This window comes from Amphiprion ocellaris, chromosome 4, assembly GCF_022539595.1.
Source record: "Amphiprion ocellaris isolate individual 3 ecotype Okinawa chromosome 4, ASM2253959v1, whole genome shotgun sequence".
NCBI classification, from domain to species: Eukaryota; Metazoa; Chordata; class Actinopteri; family Pomacentridae; genus Amphiprion; species Amphiprion ocellaris.
In genome coordinates this window covers 40,410,878-40,435,733 of record NC_072769.1, presented here as the reverse complement: position 1 = coordinate 40,435,733, position 24,856 = coordinate 40,410,878, and the positions used below count along the sequence as shown (strand labels likewise).

Below are 24,856 nucleotides of genomic sequence, written 5' to 3'. Positions count from 1 at the left end.
TACTGATGGTCCACGATTTGAACCTGCAAGCTTCTGCTTACAGGCTCCCGTCTTTAATCTTCAGGCTACTGCTACTCACAGATTAGCAACCAACTTATTTTCCAACAGTGGTTTGAAGGATGTAAATTAACTTAAGAGCATCACCATATTTAATGCTGTGTAATTCATTTAGATAAAGAGACACCAGTCTTCATATGGAGCTGGTAAGAGACACAAGGATTTCCCAGAGGTGAGGCAGAAGCTTGTGGTTTCTCTGCTAAGAGGCTCTTGGATGGTTGTCTGGTACAAATTGATCTTTCTGTTCTGTCTGCTCAGAGCTACAGAGAGGAAATAAAGTTAAAACAAGGCCACAGATGTAGTGTACTCCACTCTTGTCAATGTGTGGAAAAAGTTTGCTGTGCTCCTCACTCAGGCACTCACAGTGAATCAGATCTGGTGCTGATGTTGTATTTATAGTAAATTACTAGACTACTCCAGAACATGACACTGATGAGGAGTACTGAACAGAGGGAGCAGACTGGTTCTCTGGAATCCAGTCCTCAGTAAATATTTCCCGCATACAACCTCAGTTACATCTAGTGAGTAGCCTGTCTCTGATCGGCTACTTCTATTCCTTTTCACTATGATCCCATTTTTGTGTAGAAGCACAAACAGTCATGGCTAAAACAAGTCATAACTGTCCAGCCAGGGAGAGGCTATAAATGATGTGTGTATGGAGAAAACAAAGGAGCCTAAAATACCAGAGGTCTCTGTGGAGTTGTGTATTCAGAGGAGGATAAGCGAGTAGCTGGAACAGTTGGTGCTGCATCTTAAACATCATTCACATGCTTTGAGCAGCTGAGAAGCTGCATTTCCAAGAAATAAGCATCAGTTGTGTGAAGTGCTGTGCCAGCCTCTATAAATAGGTCTGCATCTATTTAGCAGAGAAGTCTATTTGAACTCAGTCTTCTAATGTGGACTGTAAATATTACTAAAGATTAAAAAAATAAATGTGAAAATAGATTAAACCATTTAAAAATAGCTGATGGGAGTTGATTGTCCTTGAATACAGGCTGAATTACTCAAATATAAATAACTGCAGCACAAAAAACATTGTTAAGAAATATGGTAAAATAGGATTTGGAAGCTCCAAATAAACTTCTATCCACTTTGGGTGCAGGTTAAGACATTTTATAAGAAGGGAGGTCATAAAATGCAAATTTATTACACAAAAACAAACTGTGCCAGGAATAAGAAGCAACTGCAATCAATCACTGGATAAAGTCTCCTTGAATAAATCATTTTTCACAAGTATTAATGTTCCCAGTCATAAAAAAAGCCTCAGACTGCCAATATTCAGACTTCTATGGATCACTTTATTGCAGTAAACGTGAAATAAACTCATCTTTGAAAAAGCAACACTCAAATACAACACATTTTACAAACACACGAACAACAGAAGCACAGTGAGTTAACAGGTGGACAAAGATGATACCAGGATATTTTACAGAGTTGACTTCATGTTGTAGTCCTACAGTTTGTGAAATAATGCACTTCACGGCAAAAATGTTAGTAGTACACGTAGTAAGGTTTCTGTTACTCGTCAAGCTCTCGGTTTTGAAAAATGTTAATAATTTGATGTTGCTGCATGATTTTGTTGTGTCTTTGGAGTTGATATTGTTGATACATTTTCACTTTTTAAATAGCTTGGTTTAAAGGCCTCACACAGTGATCGGTCAAGTGATCATAATCATCTGGAAAAGCACCTTTTAAAAAGAAAACATCAGCATAACAACGACTTAATGCAAGGAAGGCAGTGGCTACAATGGCATCCATTCATAGGCGAGGCAAGGTCACTCGCACACTTGAAATTACATTACAATTAAAGTTGCAAGTGGATCCTTGTCATGCTACAATCAAACTGTTTCCAGAAGAACACAGGAGTTAAGAGTTGAAGGTGGCAGAATCAGTGGCACTTAAAATTTAATATTTAACCCACAACTGATGTGAAAGTCTTGATTTCCAAATCTACCTTGATAGAATGGATGTGAAGTGGATATGAAGTATTGACAGGACTAGATGTGAGTAGATATGACTGGATATATCAAAAAATTAGATTTGGAAGCATGCAAAGTACATTTATCTGACAGTTTCCTGCTCAGTGCTGCAGTGATAGTAAGTATGGTACTGTGCAAACGTTTAGGCACTTAGATGTTTAGATTTCATCCATAACACAGTACAGTTAGTAAAGGCATCTGATCGGTCCCAAATTCATTCTGCAGCATGACAGTGACCCCACATACTCAGCCAGAGTCTCAAAGAACTATTTTCAGCAAGAAGAAAAACAAGGAGTGCTGCTACAGATGGTATGGAGCGCTGATATCAAGATATTGGAGTCACAGAGTTGGTGAAGAAACAGAGAACTCTGGGACAGACTAAGTCCACAACGAACAAGCCAAGTACCAATACCTAGTGCTGGCAATGGGTGATCACACTAAATATTGACTTAATGCAACTGTTCATTGCATCATTGTTGAAAGTTTCCTCACATTTAATGCCTAAAACTCTAAATTAGTCACCAAATTATTTCCAAGTAGTGGCGGTTTATGTAGCTTGCCTGAAACAGCATTAGCTAGGAGATGCCTTTTATTTTTTTGAACTGTTGTGTCAACGGTTTCACAAACTCATGCTGTCCTCCTTCAAAGGTTTGATGGCATTTCTTCACTGCTGTGCTTTGAAAAATGTATAATGCTAATCAAATTGCAATCACAACAGCTGTCAGACAATATGGATATTTTCCCCACAATATTCAGCCCTACTCTGTACGTATGCCTTTTGAAACACAGCTTCAAATTCAAATTTATTATCATATTAATAAACATGGCCGTATACTGATAGATAAGATCGTCCTTAGACATCTGAGAATTGAGAATGAAGACCTACCATGTGTCTGGAGCCTCAAAGGAGCAGATTGACAGTTAGCTTAGCAAACAGACTGGAAACAGGGAAACAGCAACTCTGGTTCTATTTAAAGGTAACATATCCAGCTACTAGAATCCCTAAAGCTCGGTAATTCCTCAAAAAACCACAAGGTAAAAACATTAACTTCATTTAGTTTTTTGTTTGTAACAGATCTGAACTAACTGGTTCCCCGTTTCTAGTTTATATGCTAACTGGCAGGAGAATTGCCACAATAGTCTTCTCTAACTCTAACAAGACAGCAAAAAAGCACGTGTCTTCTACGTTTATCAAACTGTTCCTTTCATTCACGGTATTTCACCTTAAAGGTAAACCTCCAATGCCAGGAACACACATAAAAGAAAATGTCGTCCAGCAGCCTAAAAACACGACAAACATCACCTAAAGAAAAATAAATGCTTACTGCAAAGCTAAAATATGGCATTTCATTTGTCTGAATCTGCAGCTGAGGTCACTTTTGCAGGTTCATGATGAAAAATCACGTGAGGTTTGATATGTCACGCCATGTCAGAGTGGGAGATAAAAAAAAGAGAAAAAAAAAACTTTCACATAAATGTACTGTTATTTTTAGCTCAACAAAAACAGTAGAAATACTGAGTAGTGTCTTTGTATTGTTGATTCAGACTAAAGAAATATGTGAGAAATATCGACCCGCTCATTTATAAAGCCCACCGGCACAAATCAGAAACCTGTCTCAGGGGGGTTTGCAATCTGGACAGCGAGTCCCTCTGTCCTTGGACTATGGGCTCTGACTTTTTTTCCTCAGTGACTCTTTGGAATGGACCTTTTTCTCAGCAGACACTTTGACATGGCACAATTGGAAAATCATAGGTGTAAATATGCAAATGAGAATAATAAGGTCAGCATATTGATATTTTATATGTTGGCTCTTTGACCCGGTGCTCATGTTGGTAACACCAGTGCTTTTCCTGTGATGAGTCATAATGTAAACTGTGAAAAATACCAAATGTTGAAAATTCAGCTGTAGTATTCATTGTACAGCTCAGCCTGATGGTGATCCCAACAGAATATTTTACAATCAAAGGAAATAAACACAGAAAAGACAGAAGAAGAGACTAAACAAAAAGGAAAGTGTTTGATTCCTGACTGTGATGTTTTGTCCTGATGGTGTTCTGGACAATCATCCTCCTCAGTTGTATTTTTAGAGTTCATATCCATTATCAGAGAGAACAGCCCTTTCCTGCAGCAGGTAAATGAAGAGGCCTGGCTGAGGAGGGGGACATACTTAGGTTGGATTCCCACTGGCTCCATCATGGGGGCAGATGAGCAGGGTGGAGTCCAGGTCCAGACGGAAGGCCGGGTACAGCGGCTGAGAGAACGGGCAACGAAAAGTGTGCAGGAGCAGCATGGTGTCCGACACGCTGTAGAAGGACAACGCTCCTTTCTGGCGCTCCAGGAACACGCCAATCCTGGGGCAGGGTGGTGCAGCCACAGTGGTCTTACGGTTATCGTGCCATGCGGCGTATCCAGCATGTGTACACCTCAGCCGCCAAGAGTTCTCGTTGCGACCGAGCAGGCAGGGCTTTCCACCACCTTTGCGCCCGATGCCTCGGTAGGTGACGCCTATGTCGACCCATCCTCCGCCCCTCCACTCCACCTCCCAGTAGCTGGCACCACCAAATTGGCCCTCCCTGCATAGGACTTGTGCCACTGAATCAAAGCGCTGCGGATGAGGGGGGTAGGACTGCGGCTCCTCGCCACAATGGGCACCTTGGGGACCCTCCAGGAGGACCAGTGTGGGGTGGGCTGTATCGGGGTCTAAGGACAGACGACATGAAACTGGGGGGAACACAGAGAAAAGAAAGTGGACAGTTTAAGGGGCAGAAATAAGGACATTTACAGCCCCAAACAAAACAATCGTGATGTTCTGCGATACACTGATGGAGTTGTTGATTTGTAGTCTGGGAGTTCCCCTTCAGAAGCTCAGAGGTGAGCAGCCAGACTGGATCATAGCCTCAGGAGGGAAATGTGTTTTGAGCAGGCAGCTGTTCAGCTGGCTACCGGCTCCAGGGAAACCACATGCTATGTCTGAAGTGATCAGCTGTTTGATTGATTAGTATGTAAACCAAAAGTTCACTGGGGTCAACTTTGATAACCAGTTCATTTTTACCCCTTACGCAAACCAAAGGAAAAAACAAGAGAAATGTGATCTTGTGACTTGACTAATCTTTCACAACCAAATATTCGCTGGTCCTTCCATCTGAAATTTTAAAATGACTTTTTTACTTTACAGTTGCTTTTACTGTGTGAATTAAATCCCTAGGCTGCTATGAAAGCAGCTATTTAAAGCTGTAGCCTTGGGCTTTTTGGAAACTGTAAATGCTGCTTTTAAGTTCATTCTTGTAATTCTTTGACCAAATACACGCAAATCTCAGGAGTGTTTTATGTTTAATGCTAATGTTGTGGCATTTTAAGATTGAATATATGATAAAATTAGACAAATAGGATGTGTAAATCAAATTTAAGAGCTAACAAGCATAAGATTGGGAGACCTAATGTGTCAACTGAAGTTATGAGTACACTGAATAATCCTGTGGAAAGCGGCAAGCCAACGGAACCCTATGGAGCCCAAATAAGGCATAAAACAGGAAGTTCATGTCCTCTCTATGTCTGCACTCGTGAGCTGAAACCTAGGTCACGCTGAGCTAAGAAGAAATGACGCCTACCTAGCTGGAATAAAAAAGACGAGGTGGTCTACCTTTTGATACGATCACTTCATGGGCATCCTGACTGGGTCTTAGGACGATGGGTTGTGGCTTCCAGAACAGAAGAGGTGTGTTTAGAAGGAATTTGCATAGGTACAAAACACTTTGTGCAGACAGTTAAAATCTGGAGATTTTGCTCATGTTTGTTCTTACAGCCTCTGTATTGAATAAACTTTATTCACATCAGACTCTGAAGACTGCTTGAAGACTCTTTCTTGAAAACTTTTGACGACTCCAACTTTTGATCCAGAATTGATTTGTTGACTATGTGTGCAGGCGGACTGAGTCACAACACTAACTGGAGACGTTACATAAACATGGTAAACATTACACCTGCATTACATCAGCATGTTAGCGTTCTAATGTTTGCTCTAAGCTCAAATAACTGCTGTGAATAATTGCAGCCTCACAGAACTGCTAATGCAGCTGTAGTCTCTTCTGCCTCTGTCCTCCACCACAATGGATTTGAAATGAAGAAGTGAAGATGTTATTAAAGTTTACTAGAACTATATGCAGTCTAAAGATGTGTCAATGTAAGCAAGGGAGGCCGTCACTAGGCTGAAAAAGCAAAACAGACCTATCAGACAGATCAGGAGTGGCAAAATCAATAGTTTAAACATTCCTAAAAAGAAGGAATGCATTGGGGAGCTTAGCAACAACAAAATGCCTGGAAGACAACTAAAATGGATGATTGTAGAACTCTTTCCTTGGAGAAGATAAACCCCTTCACAACATCTAGCCAAGCCAAGAACACTGTCAAGGAGGTCAGTATATCACTGTTAAAGTCTACAATCACTAGACCCATTCATGAATGTAAATACAGATGGTTTACATCAAGACACTAACCAGCGGTAACACTCAAGAACACGGTGCACAGATTAGACAATTACATCTTTGTTTGCTTCATTTCAGATTAACTTTTGTGCTACACAATAAACTGCCACAGTCCAAATACTTACAGCCCTGAATGTTACCATTCAATACTTTCCATACCTCTACAAATATGCAACTCAATTTAAGGAATGGACCCAATATCAGGGGTAAAGATGTGGTACCACTTTTTTCCTTATGGTTTCCCAGAACTGGCTGACAATGAAACTGGCTCCTTTCTGCTCTGCCACTTTGTCAGCTGTTTCTGTTTTTCCAAGTTTCAGAGTCAAGTAGGAAGCAGACTGACAAACAGATGTAAAGACATCCAGTAATTCAGGTGACATTTTGGCAGAAAGGAGACAACTGACATGTCGAGCCTTTATCCCCCTCTGACCGCATGAATTATTAACAGCTAACAAGGTGCTGGTACGCCGTCATCCTGTCAGCTGGCTTCTTTGTGTTGAGACAAGGCCCTGTTCTTAATGACTGACCAGGATGTCATAAATACAGTATGACTGCCATCCATCATTGATGAGGATGTAGACTGTGCTCTCAGATTTCCCAGCAAGATTCTCATCATCTGTTGAACTAGAAGCACGAAGAGAAGAAGGAGAAAAGGAAGAGGAGGACAGAGGGTCAAAGAATGAGAGAGAGCAAGACAGGCAATGACATGCAGGACGGTCACAGTAAATGTGTGCACCAGAGAGTGGGGAGAAGCGAAAATTGAATTAAGTGGTAGAGAGTGGAGGAAGTTGAGGAGACCGAGGGGGTGGGCTACACATGAAGAAGCTTCTAGAAAGAATACGCATGCTTATGAGCCAAACTCGTTGGAAGAAGGACGAATTACTTACACCTGAGAAAAGCTGCCCTCATCCTCTGATCAGCCAGTTGCAGAGACAAAGAGGACAGCGGGAAGGACAATGGCACTGCTGTACAGGGACAAACGAAAAAAGAGAGAAGGTGGAGCTGAAAACATTGGACTGCATTATGAAAAAAATGCTTTATTTTCATGAAGTGAAGCGACAGAAGTGGCAGTGAGGAAAAGACAAGCAAAACGATAAATAAGCATGGATGTAAAGGAGCTGAAACACAGTAAAAAGGAAAATAAAAAGGATGTTAAAGTTTATAATGCACCATAAAACTTGTCAAGGTAATAAAAAAGCACATTCGAGCTTTTAAAGGGATGTTCTGAACCAGTGATTAGCCAACCAGCTGCCAGGAAAAGAAAACAGTAACAGCGAGTTTTTATTCCCCCTTTGCATGCACAGAAGAAACCAGGTTATCGGATGAAAGGGCAACACATGCACTCTAGTAAATCAGTGTAAAGTTCCTGTTTGTATGCTGTTGTCCCTCCATCTCCCAGGCAACAGTGTTAGTGAAAGTAACAGACAGACAAGAATAAAGATAGATCTGACCGACTGTCTGCCCAGTTAATTCACACCGTACTGATGAGCAAATCTAGAATGTGTAGAAGTGTTAATACTTAGCCACTATGAGTAGAGGGAGACTAACTCAGCAGAAATGAGTACACCCCAGTGCAATATCGCTGGAATGTCAAATGATTTAAAGCAGTAATAACCATACTTCTAAGTTGAACAATTAAGTATTGGTTCTTATGACAAATTCAAAGTTAAAATTTCAGATTTACTATATTAAAAATGCAGGCCCTGCAGTAGGAAATCTATGCAACAAAGTCAGTATGTTACTGAGAGTCAGATCTGTTGGATTCAAGTCAGACACACTTGGCCAGATCATGGTTTTCATTTTGCTCTACTCTAGAAATTCTTGTGTGATTTTGGCAGCACACTGTGATCATGCTGGAATATTATTTTTCCGCCAAGCTTCTGTATTTCAGTGTATCTACAGTCATTCACTGCGTCATACACAAACGTCGTCTCCACAGTACTGTTTGCATCCATGCAGCCCCGCATCATGAATGTCCCACCTCTGCATTACTGTCAGGACTACGCATTCACTGTGATACTCCTAACCAGGTTCATGCCATAAAATGCCGGACCCCATCTGAGCCAAACAGATTTCTCTTGGTCTCACCAAGCCAATGAAGTGACCCTAAAATTTATGAGGCTTCTTTTAAAGCATTTTGGAAACATTTCCAAGATCATCCTGGAATTTTTATGAAGTCACACAATTGGATTTCTCAGTTCCCCTGGAAGTTCTCATGATGCAGACATGCAAATAGTTACAGCTCGTAGGTCTTTTAGGCTGAATAGAAATCACAGGTATGTTTCATTTTTCTAACTTGTGTATCAGTGAACACAGGTGTATTGACTTCTGTTGCACAGAGTTCCTACTTAGGGGCCGATATTTTCTACACAGTCTTTCTAAAGTGTTTGTTTTGATAATTTATAAGAGACATTTCACTTGTCAACATTTCATTAGAAACCACAAATGGCAGCAAATTAATAAAATTTCAAATCCTACATATAGTGGCTTCAATGCTAATATTGGCCGACTTGCTAAATGTGCCTTTTGGTTAGCTTTTGAAGTGACAAAGTTAAATGGTCAGTCCTCGTTTTATTTTTCCACTTACCCCTACTGGCATGTTGCCCTGCAGATAGTGTTGGTTGCAGAGGTTTGGAATTCTCCACACTGTGACTTTGGCCACCTCCCCAAAGCAATAGATATGAATTATATAAAACAATAATTAACACCAATAACATGACAACTATTAATTGGTCATTTAGTTAGTAAAACGTGACAGCTGGACCTAGAGCAGATATATCTATTAAGGTTTTCCAAATGTGCTTTTCTTTTACATGTTCAGCACAAAACATATATGTGTCAGAATTAGTGGTGCTAAAAAACCAAATGCATGAATCACATAAGGGCTGCACAGTGGTGTAGTGGTTAGCACTTTCGCCTTGCAGCAAGAAGGTCCCTGGTTCGTGTCCCGGCTTTCCCGGGATCTTTCTGCATGGAGTTTGCATGTTCTCCCTGTGCATGCGTGGGTTTTCTCCAGGTACTCCGGCTTCCTCCCACAGTCCAAAAATATGCTGAGGTTAATTGATTATTCTAAATTGCCCGTAGGTGTGAATGTGAGAGTGATTGTTTGTCTCTGTATGTGGCCCTGCGACAGACTGGTGACCTGTCTAGGGTGTCCCCTGCCTTCACCTGAGTCAGCTGGGATAGACTCCAGCCCCCCCATGACCCTAGTGAGGATTAAGTGGTGTATAGATAATGGATGGATGGATGGATGAATCACATAGTGACACTAGATGGGAAGCCTATGGTGCACTGAAGTTATCTGGACTCGTCCTTTGGGGAGCATGAATGTTTGTGGAACTTTCAAAGCAATCCATCCAATAGTTGCTGAAATATTTCAGCCTGAACCAAAGCTGAGGACCGATGATTGAACACTGCTCTGCCTAAATGGAGCTGCAATAATTATTCAATTCACACATTAATTGTGAGCTATTAAAACAACAGTTTGATAATTGATTTGCATAATCTTTTGAAGAAAAAATTCAACACTGATTCCAGCTTGTTATATTCACATTTTTTTCCGGTTCGTGGAATATCTTCGGGACTAAACCAGACAACTGAGGATGTCATCTTGGGCTTCGGGAAGCACTGATTGACAAATTTCCCCATTTTCTGACGTTTCATAGACCGCAAAACTAATCGCTTAATTGAGGGGAAATTCAACAGATTATTTAACGATGAGACCAGTTGCTACTTGCAGCCCTCAAGACTAACTGTGAAAATGAGAAAACAAACCTACTTTAATTTAATGTGCTACACAGTCAACACCTCTCTGAATTAGATCCAGTGGCTGTCAAAGAAAAGCCTCCATAAAACTAAATTGATTTGCACAGAGTTTGATGGCTTCCATTTAAACTAAAGTGAACAGATTAGGACGCAGCAGAACTGGAGACGAGCCAGAGTGTGTTATATCACACATCACTCTGTCCTCCTCAGCATCAATTATTAACGCGTCCACTGTCCATCGCAGTGTTAAGTGTCATGTCAAAACCTGCAGCCTGGGAAAAATGGGTCACCTCAGACCTGACTCTGTCACAGAGGGTGTGTGTGTGTGTTTGTGTATCATGTTTCTTATGCTTACCTTTCACACACTCTCCACCAGCCACGTAGTTCTCATTAACTGGAAGAGAAACGTAATCATAGTGTGAAACTGAGCACAAATCCAGCCTGTGTGACGGGAGACGTATTTGGAATACATAAATCCACTTTATCCAGCTTGAAGCATCGTCATGATGTATGCTCAGAGTTGAAATTCACAATGTGAGACAGTGATTAAGGAAATCGTAATGCTTAATGTTCATCCTCATGTCTGCACACTGGAAAAAAATGCTCCTCTCAAAACAAGAAAAAAAAACTTATTTCAAGGAAAATCTGCCAATAGAACAAGTGAAAAATGGCTTGGTAAGATTTCTTGAAATAAGATATGATATTTAGAATATTGAGATCTGAAAATTAGCTGGGAAAATTTATTTTAAGCTCTATTTTACCAGGATTGTCCAGCTTAGGTGTCTTAAAATAAGCCAGATATGCTAAAAAATAGTAGTCGTTCACTCCAAAATAGATTTTTGCTTTCATGTAGCCTCCTAACTTGAGATGTATCAACCTTATTTTGAGTTTTCTTGTAAAATACAACTCAAAACAAGATAATTTCAAGATTGTTTGACTTAACAAGAAATTTAAGATGCATTGTCTTAAAACAAGTCCCTCCATCTGCTGAAATGTCTCTTGTTAAGTGAATTTATCTTAAATCTAGTGAGATGAGACATTTTGACTAAAATAAGACAAATAGACTTGGTAAGATCTAGAGTTTTTGCAGTGTAGGCCATCTGGTGTACCTGCACGACTGATCTTGTCGACCTCCTCCCTGCAGACCTCCTCCATGTGGCTGCGGAGGTGACACAGTGCTCTTCTGGCACCACTGAAGGCCTCTGTGGGCAGGCTGAGGGCTCTGGAGTGCCGACCAGTGGTGAGAGGGACGCAGAGCAGTGGAGCCGCCTGAGCCGATAAAGACAAGAGAGTGGAAAATACCCTCAAGAGCTCCAGCCCTCCCTCCCTCCTTAATTCCTTGTACAATTGAATTTGAAAATAGTGCTTAGGCAGACGCCGTCTTTTTCCACGAGTCACTGCTGACTCATTCTCTCCTTTCCTCCATTCTTCCCCCCATCCTTCATCTACAGACTATTATCTTTCTGAGTATGCACTCAGGAGAGTTTTTATGGCCTCCAGGAGGCATTAAACCCTAATGGGTGAATATCGAATGGAAAAGCTGCTAATGTGTTGCCTGTATTGAGAGAGTAAACTTCTAAATAGAGGCTCAAAGTAACTAATACTCAAGTGTCTGTTTGAGCAGGACTTCAATAATTAGTTGATTTAATTAAGAAGTTGATCAAATGACAATCTGCAATGATTTAGATTTGTTGTTTTTTATTTTAGGAGCAGTGATGGCCCTGTGCTCTCAAATATCAGAAACTGGTGATTTGTTTTGATTTTACATTGCAGTAAGTTTAAGATTTTATGAGTTACATACACATAGTCACAAAAACAATGTTCTTGCCTAGACCAAATGATTCATGGAACAAGTAACAGCTGAAACAATTTCTACTTGCACTTCTACTCTTTGGAGTTTTTGTTAAACTTGGTAACGTGTCTCTATGGTGTTTTTATATGCTAGCAATAATGGCTGATTATTTCCTCATTGAAACTGCAAAAGCATGGATTCAGACTTTCAGGGTTTCTGATGTAACAGTCCTAACATAATCTGGTTCTAACATGATTTACTCCAACTGTACAACTTGCCACTGCATATAGTAGCGTAGGTTTACAGTGTTGGACCGCAGGTGAGCTGGTGTGCTTTAGCTGCAGTGAGTAGTGGATTGGTGGTTTACCAGAGTCAAAAATATCGAGGACCCCTCACTTGCATGCTTTTTGTGTTTCCATTTGTTCATACTGACTGATTAAACCCCACATATTGTCCCTGTTGTTCCTCCTCACCTGTAAGAACTGGGCATTGTCCTCGGACTGCAGCAGCTGGCTGATCTCCTCATCCCTCCTCCTCAGCTCCTCCAGCTCTTTCTCCAGCATCTCTATGTCTCGTTCGGCTCTCCCCACCACCGCTCGCTCCTTCGCCTCTAGCCTGGCTCGAACCTACGACATACAAGCAGAAGATAAAATTGACACTTTTAACACAGATATGACACTTATTGTTTAGTTAGCATTGCTAACATCGAACAACTACAATTCTCTTCAACTTCCTTTGGGCTGCTAACATCGGAAACATTACATCTAACACTCGCAGCTCTTTCTCCTCACCTCTGCCTTGGTTTTCTCTAGACGGAGAGCCATGTCAGCAAACAGAGCTTCACTGTCCTCTAGAACAGCCGACGCTGACACCTGCAACGCACAGACAGAACAACACAAGACAGTAAACACTTAAGGACACCGTGGAGCAGAGAATTAAATCCTTTGGAAGATGTCAGGTAGATCTGTCAAGGCAACCTTTTTTTTCCTTAATTTTTTAATATCTCTTTGTGTTGACTTAAAATCAACTCAGACTGTGTATCCTCAGGTCCCATAGTGATGTTATTTGTGTAAAGAAAATGTGAAAAGTTGTCATTTCACGAGGACTTAACATGCCTTATTTAGTTCCATATGGTCATACATGTAACACAATCAGTAAGAATGCAAAAGACAAAAACATTAAATTCAATGGTCACACAAGTGAGGTTTGCTAAAATTAAGAATCACAATAACATTTTGTTCCAATGTTCCACTCATGAAAATACTTATGATGGCTCAGAATATGCTGCCAGTTGGTATTTTTAGCAGGTCTTATGGCTGAAAAAGATTCAGATTAACATATCTGGGAGTGAACCTCCACAGCAGAATGAAAAGACGACAAAAATCTCAGCTGATGATTTAGGGAGTGATTTTCCAAGACGCTCGAGCAGCGATGGGCCTGATGGAAGAAGATGATGCTGAAGGGAGGGAGGGGGCTTTCCTGGAAAATTTTCTGAGTAGCAGAGAAAATGGAACATAAACTGGTTTTGCACTGGAATCTGATGCAACAGCTCCTCTGAGGCAGGATGTTTGTGTGTGAGGTTTGTATGCGTTGTGTGTGGATGACTGTCTTTAGTCTCACACTTTACTTCATGAACACACTGTTAACTTCACAGTAACTAAAAATAATGTACATATTATTTCTGATAACTTGATTCAAATTACATTTCCCATAACCTGTCCAATCCAGTGGCATCCAAGATTTCATTTTTAACAGCAGAACGCCTTAAAAATATTACAGCTTAAATGTGTCACAACTACCTGAAATTAACAATAGACATAAAACTGAAATTATTGGTGCCAATTCTAAAAAGCACTCAATTCTAAGTGGATTCAGTGGCATCACAGACACAGAATCTGATCTATGCTTTAGTCCGGACTACAGCAAAATCAGTAAACACACATAAAAACCGCACATAGAAACTACAGAGGTTTAACGAAAACATCTCAGTTCTCATACATTGTTCTGAGTCCTGTCTGACTGACCCTTAATGGTCTACCTCTGCTGCCTGAACACTGCCATCAAACACTACACAACTAAATGTATTACCAATTAATGCCTTCTCATATAATATAACTAAGTCTGTCTATAAATATCTGCCATGCAATCTCTATTGAAAATCATTAAAAACATCTCAAGACTCACCTTTAAATCAAGTTTTTGTTGCAACTTTTAGCATTATTTTCATTTAATTTGACATAAAGCACTTACATTACATCTATAAAGGGTCTATACAAATAAAGTGTCTTATTACTATTATTGTTAATCTAGTGTTGGTGTAACTATGAAAGGTCCACATCTGTTTTCTATTAGAGGTCTCCAGCTGTTAACATGTAAACAAAAGGCCAATAAGCCATAATAAAACCACATTTGTCTGATGAATAGCAAACCTCTTTCAAAACAGAAACTGTTAACCTTCACGCTGCATTACATTCACAGCATGTGAACAGTGGGCTGCTTCTGTATTGACTTGTTGTTTAGTTTTTGATGCAGACCAGACTTTGGGAAGCCATGGACTACGGTGGTGTGTTAGCAGATTACAAATATCTTTTCCTTTTGCATATTTCTCACACTTAAATGTTCCAGAAAATACTTTTTCACTCCACTGTATGTGGTATATTACACAAACACAATAAAAATACAGTTATTTCAAATAGTGACGGAGCGTCGTTTATGGTTCTTTCAGAGAATTTGGGGTGATGGTGCTGGATAACAACAGCTATTACATTCTAGGTAAATTCCAGGTGTAGCCGCTGATTTAACACCGAGGACTCCCAGCTTTACGTCGATGATGAGTTACTTCTCTGGGACTCTCGGCCCATGATGACATTCAGATAAACAGTGGACAAACACAGAAGTACAGTCTGACTGTGTGTGTCACCTTCAGAGACTCCAAGTTCTGTTGAAACTCCTCCAGCTCTCTCTCTCCAGCCCGGATCCTCCCTTGAACCATCTTCTGAGACTCCTGGAGCTGGAGCTGACAGATGGACGGACAAACAACGACAGACAGACCCAAGACATGGACAGATGGAGAGACAGACAATGAGAGAATAAGCACACTGAGATATTTGGAAGGAACATTTTCACTGCGCTCTCTTAAACGAACCTCCATACGGTGAAACCTATGATGACTATATTATGCAATATTAGCGTTTCACCTAATAAAAGACTTTATTGTGGTTCTACTGCAATTATATAACCATTTAAAATACTATAAGCATCATCTAGAATTGAAGTTTTGACTTAATTATCGTAGATTTTGTCTAAAGCATGGCTGCTCCTCCATTCAATTTGCATTAGACATTATCATAAATCAGGCAATAAGACACAGTTTTGTATGATTTAACTCCTTCTACAACACCACCTCATCTCACACTTCATATTTATTAACCATTAGCAGGATAAAAGGCTCTGTCTTCTAGCATGGGCCTGTCAGGGTGTAATTACAGAATCCCTGGACTACTGCAAACCAGTTATTTCTGTGTTGTTTGGACCCTTGAGACCAACATTGCACACTGTAAACTAAAGTGACAGAAGCAACTCAATAACTGCAGTGGCTTTTCTGTGAAGTTGTCCTAACTTTAATTAATCACTCTGGACTTTATTTGATTGTAAAAGAAAATGGAATACTTAAATTCTAGCTGATGCGTTCCTCTCTAGTAGACCGGTTACTGTATTGGTATTTTAACAGAGCTTCCCAGAAAGAGCATTAAACAGCTGCAGCTCATCCAGAACGAAGAGATCTGAACACATCACACCACTTCTAAAACCTCTACACCAGCTTCCAGTCAGTCACAGAACAGATTTTAAAACCCTAGTGATGGTTTACAAATCCCAGAATACATCTGTGATACGTTCAGAGAATATAAACCCAGCAGGGCTCTTAGATCCATGGACTCAGGTCAGCTGGTCCAGAGTCAGGACTGAACATGGAGAAGCAGCATTTAGCTGTTATGCTGCAAACAAGTGGAACAAACTGCCAGTGGAGATAAAACTTTCACCAACTGTGGAGGGAAAGTTTCAAATATGTAGTAAAAGGGTCTTGTTTTAACCCAAACCAAGTCATTTTGGTGCCTAACCTTAACAAGAAAGTGAGTGAAAACTGCAAGTGAATCAAAGTAAACCAGAAAAAGAAAGTTAAGTTTGAGTTTTGTGGGTAAAAAACCTGGTTACTGGTTGGTGTCACAATCCAACATGGACCTTGTTGGTTTTCCATTAAAACTTAAATTTATTCCAAAACTAAATTACTCTCCCTTAAAAACATCCCTGAGAATGCAGCTTAGTTGTATAGGAATGCCATTTTGTTGAAACTGGGTTGTTCAATCAAACCTAAATTTCTCTCTAGATTACTTTTTCAATGGAAATATCATCAAATGTACAGCACAGTTTTTTTTTAACTCACACGTTTGGTTAGTTTTAGCTGCAAAATGGCAGCTTTAAGTGATTAATAAGCTGTGTTTCTGTCACTTTATTCTACTTGTTTTGCTGTATGACAGCAGAAACTGAAAAATTTGCATATTAGACACTTTTAAATCCAGGTTAAAACATTTCTTTTCTCACACGCCTATGCATGAAATCTGCACAGTATCTTTTACACTGGAAAAATGCCCCTCTCAAAACAAGAAAAAAAAATTATTTTAAGGAACTTTTACCTTGAAATAAGTGAAAAAATCTGCCAATAGAACAAGTGAAAAATGCTTGGTAAGATTTCTTGAAATAAGATATGATATTTAGAATATTGAGATCTTAAAATTAGCTGGGAAAACTTATTTTAAGCTCTATTTTACCAGGATTGTCAAGCTTAGGTATCTTAAATAAACCAGATATGCTAAAAAATAGTAGTCGTTCACTCCAAAATAGATTTTTGCTTTCATGTAGCCTCCTAATTTGAGATGTATTAAACTTATTTTGAGTTTTCTTGTAAAATACAACTCAAAACAAGATAATTTCAACATTGTTTGACTTAACAAGAAATTTAAGATGCATTGTCTGAAAACAAGTCCCTCCATCTGCTGAAATTCAATTCAATTCAATTCAATTTTATTTATATAGCGCCAATTACAGTCAAATTGTCTCGAGACGCTTTACAGAACCCATATGCCTGACCCCCAGAGCAAGCCAAAAGGCGACAGTGGCAAGGAAAACACCCTTTTAACAGGGAAAAAAACCTCGAGCAGAACCCGGCTCTAATGTGGGGGACCCATCTGCCTGCTGGCCGGGCGGGTTGAGAGGGACAGAAGAGGTAGAAAGGTAGAGATGGAGGGGTAGAGGTAGAGATAGAGGGATACAGATAGAGGGGTAGAGATAGAGAGGTGGGGGGGTGGGACACAAGGACCATAAAACACAGCCACACATCTGAAGCATCCAGCATCCAGCTCTGGGACCAGGGACACTCGGAGAAAGGACACAGAAAGAAACAGAGTGAATGTAATGCAATAATGGTATATATAGTAAATACATAGGTAGTTAGAGAAGGGCTCAGTGCATCCAGAGAGGTTCTCCAGCAGCCTAGGCCTATAGCAGCATAACTAGGGGCAAACTAAAGGGACGTCAAGAGGGGAAGTCAGTTGTGCAAATGAAAACACCAGCTCACCCCGTCAGGGTCACCCAGTCAGCCCTAACTATAAGCTTTGTCGAAAAGGAAGGTTTTAAGCCTGGTCTTAAAAATAGAGAGGGTGTCCGCCTCCAGAACCCAAACTGGGAGCTGGTTCCACAGGAGAGGAGCTGATAACTGAAGGCTCTGCCTCACATTCTACTTTTAGAGATTCTAGGAACAACAAGTAAGCCTGCAGTCTGAGAGCGAAGAGTTCTGCTAGGGTAATGAGGGAAATGTCTCTTGTTAAGTGAATTTATCTTAAATCTAGTGGGATGAGACATTTGGACTAAAAATAAGACAAACAGACTTGGTAAGATTTAGAGTTTTTGCAGTGTAACTTATCCAGACTGCTGCTTGCTTTTAATCGTTTGAATTCAATGTAGTTACTGTATATGATTTTATTATGACTTTTCAATGTGTTAGGTTCTTTTTATCTGCACCTCACTGTAATGCTCTCTGAACTATCTTGGAAATGAAGGGTGCTATGTAAATAAACTTGCCTTGAATCACATAAAAGTTGATGTTTTTTGTACTTTTGGAAGCCTTTCCCTGATATAAAATATGTAAGGCTCAGAATCTGGACAGTAACTTCGAGAGTCCCCGGTGAAGCCTGCGGTGTGTCCCGGTACCTGTCTCCTGGCTCTCTGCGCGTCCATGCTGTGCACTTCTTCCTGGTCGGCTTCGCACAGCAGGCAGTCCCCGCTCCACTCCACCGCGGCCTCCGCCTCCGAGCCGCTCCCCGCCGGCTCCAGCCCGAGCCGGTGCTGAGCGCACAGCCGCTCCGCCGGACTCTCCACCGCCGCCACCAGCTTGTGCCGCCGCAGAGTGCCGACGTCCCGGTGCGGCAGGACGTGGACCTCGCAGAAGGACGCCAGGCACACCAGGCACGACTTGTCCGCCCTCAGCTTGCTCTCCGCCGGGCAGAAGTCGCACGGCACCTCCCCGACTCCCCCCAGGTAGAGCTCCGGCGCCGCGACCATCTCGCTCAGCTTGAGTTTGTCGACGACCTCGGCGAGCACCGTGTTCCTCCGCAGCACCGGCCGAGGGCTGAACGTCTCCCGGCACTGAGGGCAGCTGAAGTGGCCCGACTCCGCCTGGTCCCAGTAGTTGTTGATGCACGCCATGCAGTAGGTGTGTCCGCAGGGGATGGACACCGGGTCCTTGAGGATATCCAGGCAGATGGGACACCTGAACTGGCTCTCCGTCACCGAGATGTTCGCCTGAGCCATCTCGGGATCTCCGCCGTCCTCCGGTGGCTTCCGATGGGCCTGTTCCCTCCGCTCCTGTTGATAAGAAGCTATTCCTGCCTCCAGGGTAGTTGTGAGGGGGAGGGTTGGGAGGATACAGGAATAACCCTTCCGCAATGTCAGACAGCCCATCACCGCCATCACCTGCAGCCCTCAGTACTGTCTGACAGGCATGTGTTGCCTCTAAAGGACCAGTTCGCCCTAAAAAGCACCTTTATCAGAGTGGTCTCACTGCAAACAGACTACAGCAAACTTTATTGACTTCTCCGAGATATTTATTTATCTGTGCCAGATAGATTTATGTACTGTGTTCTCTCTGTGCTCTAGCCCTCTGTCATTGAAGATTATTATTCTGACATGGACAGACTAACTGTTTAGTCAACTTTTAATACATTGTCAAGGACTAAATTAAAGTAAGAGGGGAAAATCTCTGTTAAAGTCTCTCTATAGTCATTGATCAACCCCCTACAACTCATCTCTGTGTACCAGAGCTGCACATTTAGAAGTATTTTCCTGTCTGAAAATGGCTTAGATGGAACTCTGCACTGTTGCTTCCTCTAGAATCAGCAGATCTATGAAGTCCCTGCTTCTCTCTCTCCATCCACACCTTCCTACTAGCTACAGCTCGAGCACACCAGCTCACCCATGACTCTGCTCAAACACTACTAAAGTACTTTGCACTGCATAATGGCAGCAGGTTTTATTATTGCAGCAGTTCAACGATACATGTTGGAGCGTGAAACCAATTCTGAAGAATATTATTCAGTTGCTTGTTAACACAAATAACTAATCAGCCAATCACATGGTTGCAACTCTATGCATTTATTCATGTAGACATGGTCAAGACAACTTGCTGAAGTTCAAACTGAGCATCAGAATGGGGAAGAAAGGGGATTTAAGGGACTTTGTATGTGGCACGGTTGGTCTGAGTATTTCAGAAACTGCAGATCTACTGGGATTTTCACACACTACCATCACTGGGGTTTACAGAAGATAGTCTGAAAAAGAGGAAGTGACAGGTTTGTGGATGAAAAAGCCTTGCTGATGTGAGAGGTCAGAGGAGAATGGGCAGACTGGTTGGAGATGATAGAAAGGCAACAGGAACTCAAATAACCACTGGTTACAACCAAGGAATGTAGAATACCATCTCTGAACACGTCTTACTATAGCAGCAAAAGACCACACCAGGGGACACTCCTGTTAGCTAAGAACAGGAAACTGATGTTACAATTGGCACTACCTGAGTACTGTTGCTAACCATGTCCATCCCTTTAAGACCACAGTCAGACAATTTTAAAATCCAGGATAGTGTTCCTTTTCACAAAGATCATATCATCTCAGACTGGTTTCTTGAACATGACAATGAGTTCCCTGTACTCCAACGGTCTCCACAGTCACCAGATCTCCATCCAGTAGAACCTTTGATGTGGTGGAACGGGAGATTCTCATCATGGATGTTCAGTGGACAAATCTGCAGCAGCTGTGTGATGCTATCATGTCAATATGGATCTCTGAGGAATGTTTCCAACACCTTGTTGAAAGTGTGACACCAAGAATTAAGAGAGTTCTGAAGGCAAAAGGGGGTCCAACCTTTTACTGGCAAGGTGTACCTAATGAAGTGGCCAGTGAGTGTATATTAGTTACATATGTACAGTAGATCATAGATTAGAAATGTTGTCAAACTAATTTCACACCAGAAACACAGTTGAACACTAATTCAATCTCATTTTCTCATTTTTGGACTATTAGACTCACTATTTAATTATCTAAATGCTAAAGTATTTGTCCATTTACAGTTGATTCAAACAACAAAACTGCTCACAAACACTGGAAACACATCACTCCAGTTCTGGCTGAATTACTCAGAACTCTTAACTCCTTATTTTGAACGTAGACCAGGTTGGAGAATGTGTTTGCTCCAAACAAAGGGCTTTTATTGTTTTAGCTGCAACCCTCTGGAAAAAGCTTCCTCTTACAGTCAGAACCACTCAGACAGTGCTTCAATTAAAAAGCTTTTAAAAACCCCACTGGTACTGACTGCCATTTGTATAATTTTTTTTTAACAATAATCATATATTTTCTGTTCTATTATTGTCCCATTTTAATGTTTTAATGCATTTTCTAATGTTTTACTGTTGCTCATATCTAATGCTATTTTTTGGTCTTTCCTAACATTTTAACATTTTTAATAATCTGTATTGTTGCCTGTTTCTGAGGTTTTATTATCTTTTCTGACATTTTACCATTTTTTTAATGTGTTATCATCTTTTTAGAATTGTTCTTGTCTTTTCAAATGTATATTGTTGCTTTTTGTGTTATGTAGACACATATGGGACAGGAAGACAATCCTAGTCATTCTCTGAGGAGCCTTTTTTTAAATCCTGAGAGCTCGTTTAGATCTCTAAAATCTGAAATGACATGATGAAACCTGGAAAAGTAAATGAGATTTATTTCATTTTGTGTTTTGTGCTGTGGGAGAACATGTCTGTCTGTGTCAGCTTCACCTGTCCAGCAGTAGCTACATCTTCTGCTTTGTGTTGCCATGATTTTATTTAATTTTATTTTTTGCGTGTGTGACACTGCTAATTACTAATCTGTTTTTAGTGCAGACAGCATTTTAATCTATGCTGCCTTCTAGTTAGTTTAGTTTAGTTAGTCGGGCTTAGCTTCTGGGTTGCAGGGTGTTTATGGAGCTGGATTTAAGGTGATAAAATTGATTATTATTAACTATATTAATGTTTGTTGATGTTTTTCTGTGTACACATAAGTCTAGAATTCTGGGTGTAAAGATTCTTATCTTGGGTTCACTGTCTCAGATTGTTCAGTTTGTTACCATGGTGACTTACAGTATACAGAATATGGTTGACATTGACATCTAGTGGCAACATGCTGTACGTCCCTCAGGCATATGAAAAGACAACTACACAGCCCAGTGACACAGTTTTAACAGAGTTGAAGTGATGCAAATCAAAGATATCCTTTAAATTCAATTTGAACAAGACGTTTTTCCTGATCAGCCTGATCATCTTTATCTTGGTGTCTACTGAAAACGCTCTTCAGCATAAAGAATCACTTAGTAATTAAAGAAAAATAGTACTGTTTTGATATCGTTGTTGCTTCTTTGAGACCTTTAGCAGGTCCAAGAGGATACAGAAGGCTTATAGCGACCTCTGCTGACCAGTTGCTATAGAACAGCTGTAACATATGCACCAATAGAAACAATCTGTAATATCTGTAAACCATATTTTAATCTATAATTATAGCCAAAACATGAAAAAAATATTAATCTTCATACATTTTTATTGAAAATTCTTATTATTTTGAACCACAAATCCAATTTAAAGGCTTTAGGTCAATGAATAGACACAATGATTTTACTAAAAGTAGATTCTTTTGCTTTCCAGCATGTTAGATCCAGTGTCAATGAAGGGAACAAAGATATTTAATGTTTTAATGGATTCCTGTGTTAGCTGGACTGGTTTCAGCTGATGCCTCAAAGATACTAAAGAAAGCATGGCCCTCTGACTGTCATTTCTACTCTTATACTCTCTGCAGTGCTTTCTAAAGAATATTCGACTTTGTAGTTTTCATTCATGAAGTTTAATTATTGTAGTGTATCATAATAACTGCACCCTAAGATTAGATCAGCCTGGAGCAAAGCAGTCTGGTTTAGAAGAATGGTTTTCATGTTATCAATTAAAGGTTGAAATAAATAAATTGCAGTTCTAACCTCCTTATTTTGCAGAGGTTGAACCATTTTTCACGGTTTCCATCTCTGGTGTGTTCTGTCATCCTGCACTGGGTCTGAGAACTGAATTTCAGCAGCAGTTCAGCAGGAGATGGAAGGTTAAGAGGGGGATTTTCAGGTACTTAAGCTTTGCTCTGACTGGGGCATATAACACACACACACACACACACACACACACACACACACACACACACACACACACACACACACACACACACACACACACACACACACACACACACACACACACACACACACACACACACACACACACACACACACACACACACACACACACACACACACACACAGGTCATTTTACCTGCCGGTGGAGTTAAGTGGTTTCCTCTTTGGGGTTTAGTTTGTCAGTGGGACCCAAGATTAGTGCTCCATGTCTCCTAAAACGCACCGATACAAGCTGATGTCTAGCGGGTAAAATGAGGACAGAAACGTCTGTCCCAGTAAGCCCTGCTTTTTGATTTGTTAAAAAAATGACATGCAGGCATCTTTGCAGACATTTCACAAAATTTTGTTGAAGTATTTGTGTCATAAGGAGGTAAACGGACATTAAAGTGTTGCTGAAACATCAGTTGCGTCTAAAAATAAAACAAAACAAAAACTGCATTTTTCAAGCGACTTCTCTCAAGTTTTAATGGTAAATTAATGCTTAATCCAGCTTCAGAGACTTATTTCCATTACGGTTACACACTGTTTGTCAAAGTTTGCAGCGCTTGATCTTATGACATCCTCACTTGTGTATCTGTGATGTTTCTTCAATCCCAGTTCTTGAGTGCGGTCCAAGTCCCTGTCTGACTCAGCGCTCAGAGAGGCAGACAGACAAAGCCCTGAAAAGGGGTCTGGTCCCTCGACTCCCCTGGCCCTTTGTTCAAAGTGGGGCCAGGATGTACTCGCTGTTTTAGAAAGAGGACTTTTCAGCTAGGCCGTAAGGCGATCCTGGGCCTTTCCTAGCCAGGGTGTGCCCCGGGCGTCTCTGGTTTACCTGCGGGACCAGGAGGGGTGGGGTGGGCTGGGCCTCGCTGGGCTGGGGAGTAGTGGGGAAAGCAGCTGGTCAGTGGAACAGGGAGAGCAGGGGGAGGGAGGGATGGATTGTAAGGCGAGAACTCTGAGAAAGGACAAATAAACAAAGGTGGTGATGAGGGTCTGAGGTGAATTAATTGTATCAAGCTCTTTCTGTCTTTGGTGACGGTCTCCAGAGACAGCAGCACAGGGAACAGGAGACAGTGGATACAGCACTGGGCTGCTATCAGCTGAGAGACACCTACAGCTTCATAAAAGAACACATTCCACGGTTTCTCCATGAAAGTTCAAGTCTAATGTACAGTTAGACGGTTTGCAAACGTAGATGATGTCATGTCCGGATGATGTCAATGGGTTCCTGGAGCGGATGAAGTTAAATTTGACTCAAGAGATTTATTCAGAATTCTCAAACTTTAAGACTTTACATTAGAGTAGATTAGATTAGACACAAATGAACAGATGTTAAGAGAGATTTCTTTTGAGACATGTTGTTTGTGGGATGTGAAATGTGCTGCCTGTGTACTAAAGGCTACACCATTAGTCCATCTTTATTCACTTCATTATCGACTGCAACAACTTACTATGTTCTGTCTTCTATGTTCACTTTAGGAAAGATATCTCAACAACTTTTAATGGATTGCCATTATTTTTTGAATAGACATTCATGGTCCCCTAAGGATGAATCTTGATGATTTTCATTATTTTTCTGTCTTTTCCTTTAGTGCCATCAGTAGGTCATTTTTTTCTGCATTTATCTTGGATTGAAAGTACTCAGACGCCTTTGTCTTTAGTATTATTATTTGTTCTAATGTTATTTGTGCCTATCAAGCTCCACCAAATAACCAATCTACGCAGGTTCAACGCACATCTGAATAATAATTTAAGACACAGAGAGGTCAATGTTGTAGCAAAATCTCCTTTTTGACGTGAATCAAGTGACTTTATTGTGCAGCAACCATAAAACTTGGCTTCCTATTGTCATATGCTATGATAGGACACCAATAGATTCCTCCGATGATATTTAATCTTATGTAGATTTACTGAAGTGCATTCCCAACAGAAGCCTGACTCTGAATCCGTTGTGACCACTGTCAAGTAGAGAGGTGTGATAAT

At 40.8% G+C, this 24,856-nt stretch overlaps 1 protein-coding gene across 5 annotated transcripts; it reads right to left on the bottom strand.

Annotated features, from left to right (window-relative positions):
• Positions 1-1,334: 1,334 nt before the first annotated feature.
• LOC111569834 (E3 ubiquitin/ISG15 ligase TRIM25-like) lies at positions 1,335-20,251 on the bottom strand. 5 transcript variants are annotated; one of them, XM_023272235.3, is made up of 9 exons: positions 18,340-20,217; positions 14,996-15,091; positions 12,867-12,947; positions 12,549-12,701; positions 11,393-11,552; positions 10,639-10,677; positions 9,106-9,180; positions 7,406-7,483; positions 1,335-4,758 (listed from the first exon to the last, which is right to left on the bottom strand). In XM_023272235.3, exons 1-9 carry the CDS (start codon positions 19,096-19,098, stop codon positions 4,205-4,207), a joined length of 1,995 nt encoding a protein of 664 aa, XP_023128003.2. In that variant the 5' UTR covers positions 19,099-20,217; the 3' UTR covers positions 1,335-4,204. The 5 variants fall into 5 exon arrangements, with proteins under 5 accessions (XP_023128003.2, XP_054866255.1, XP_054866256.1 ...); XM_055010282.1 differs by having other exon boundaries at positions 4,615-7,142; positions 18,340-20,244; XM_055010280.1 differs by lacking the exon at positions 9,106-9,180 and having other exon boundaries at positions 18,340-20,219.
• Positions 20,252-24,856: the final 4,605 nt, after the last annotated feature.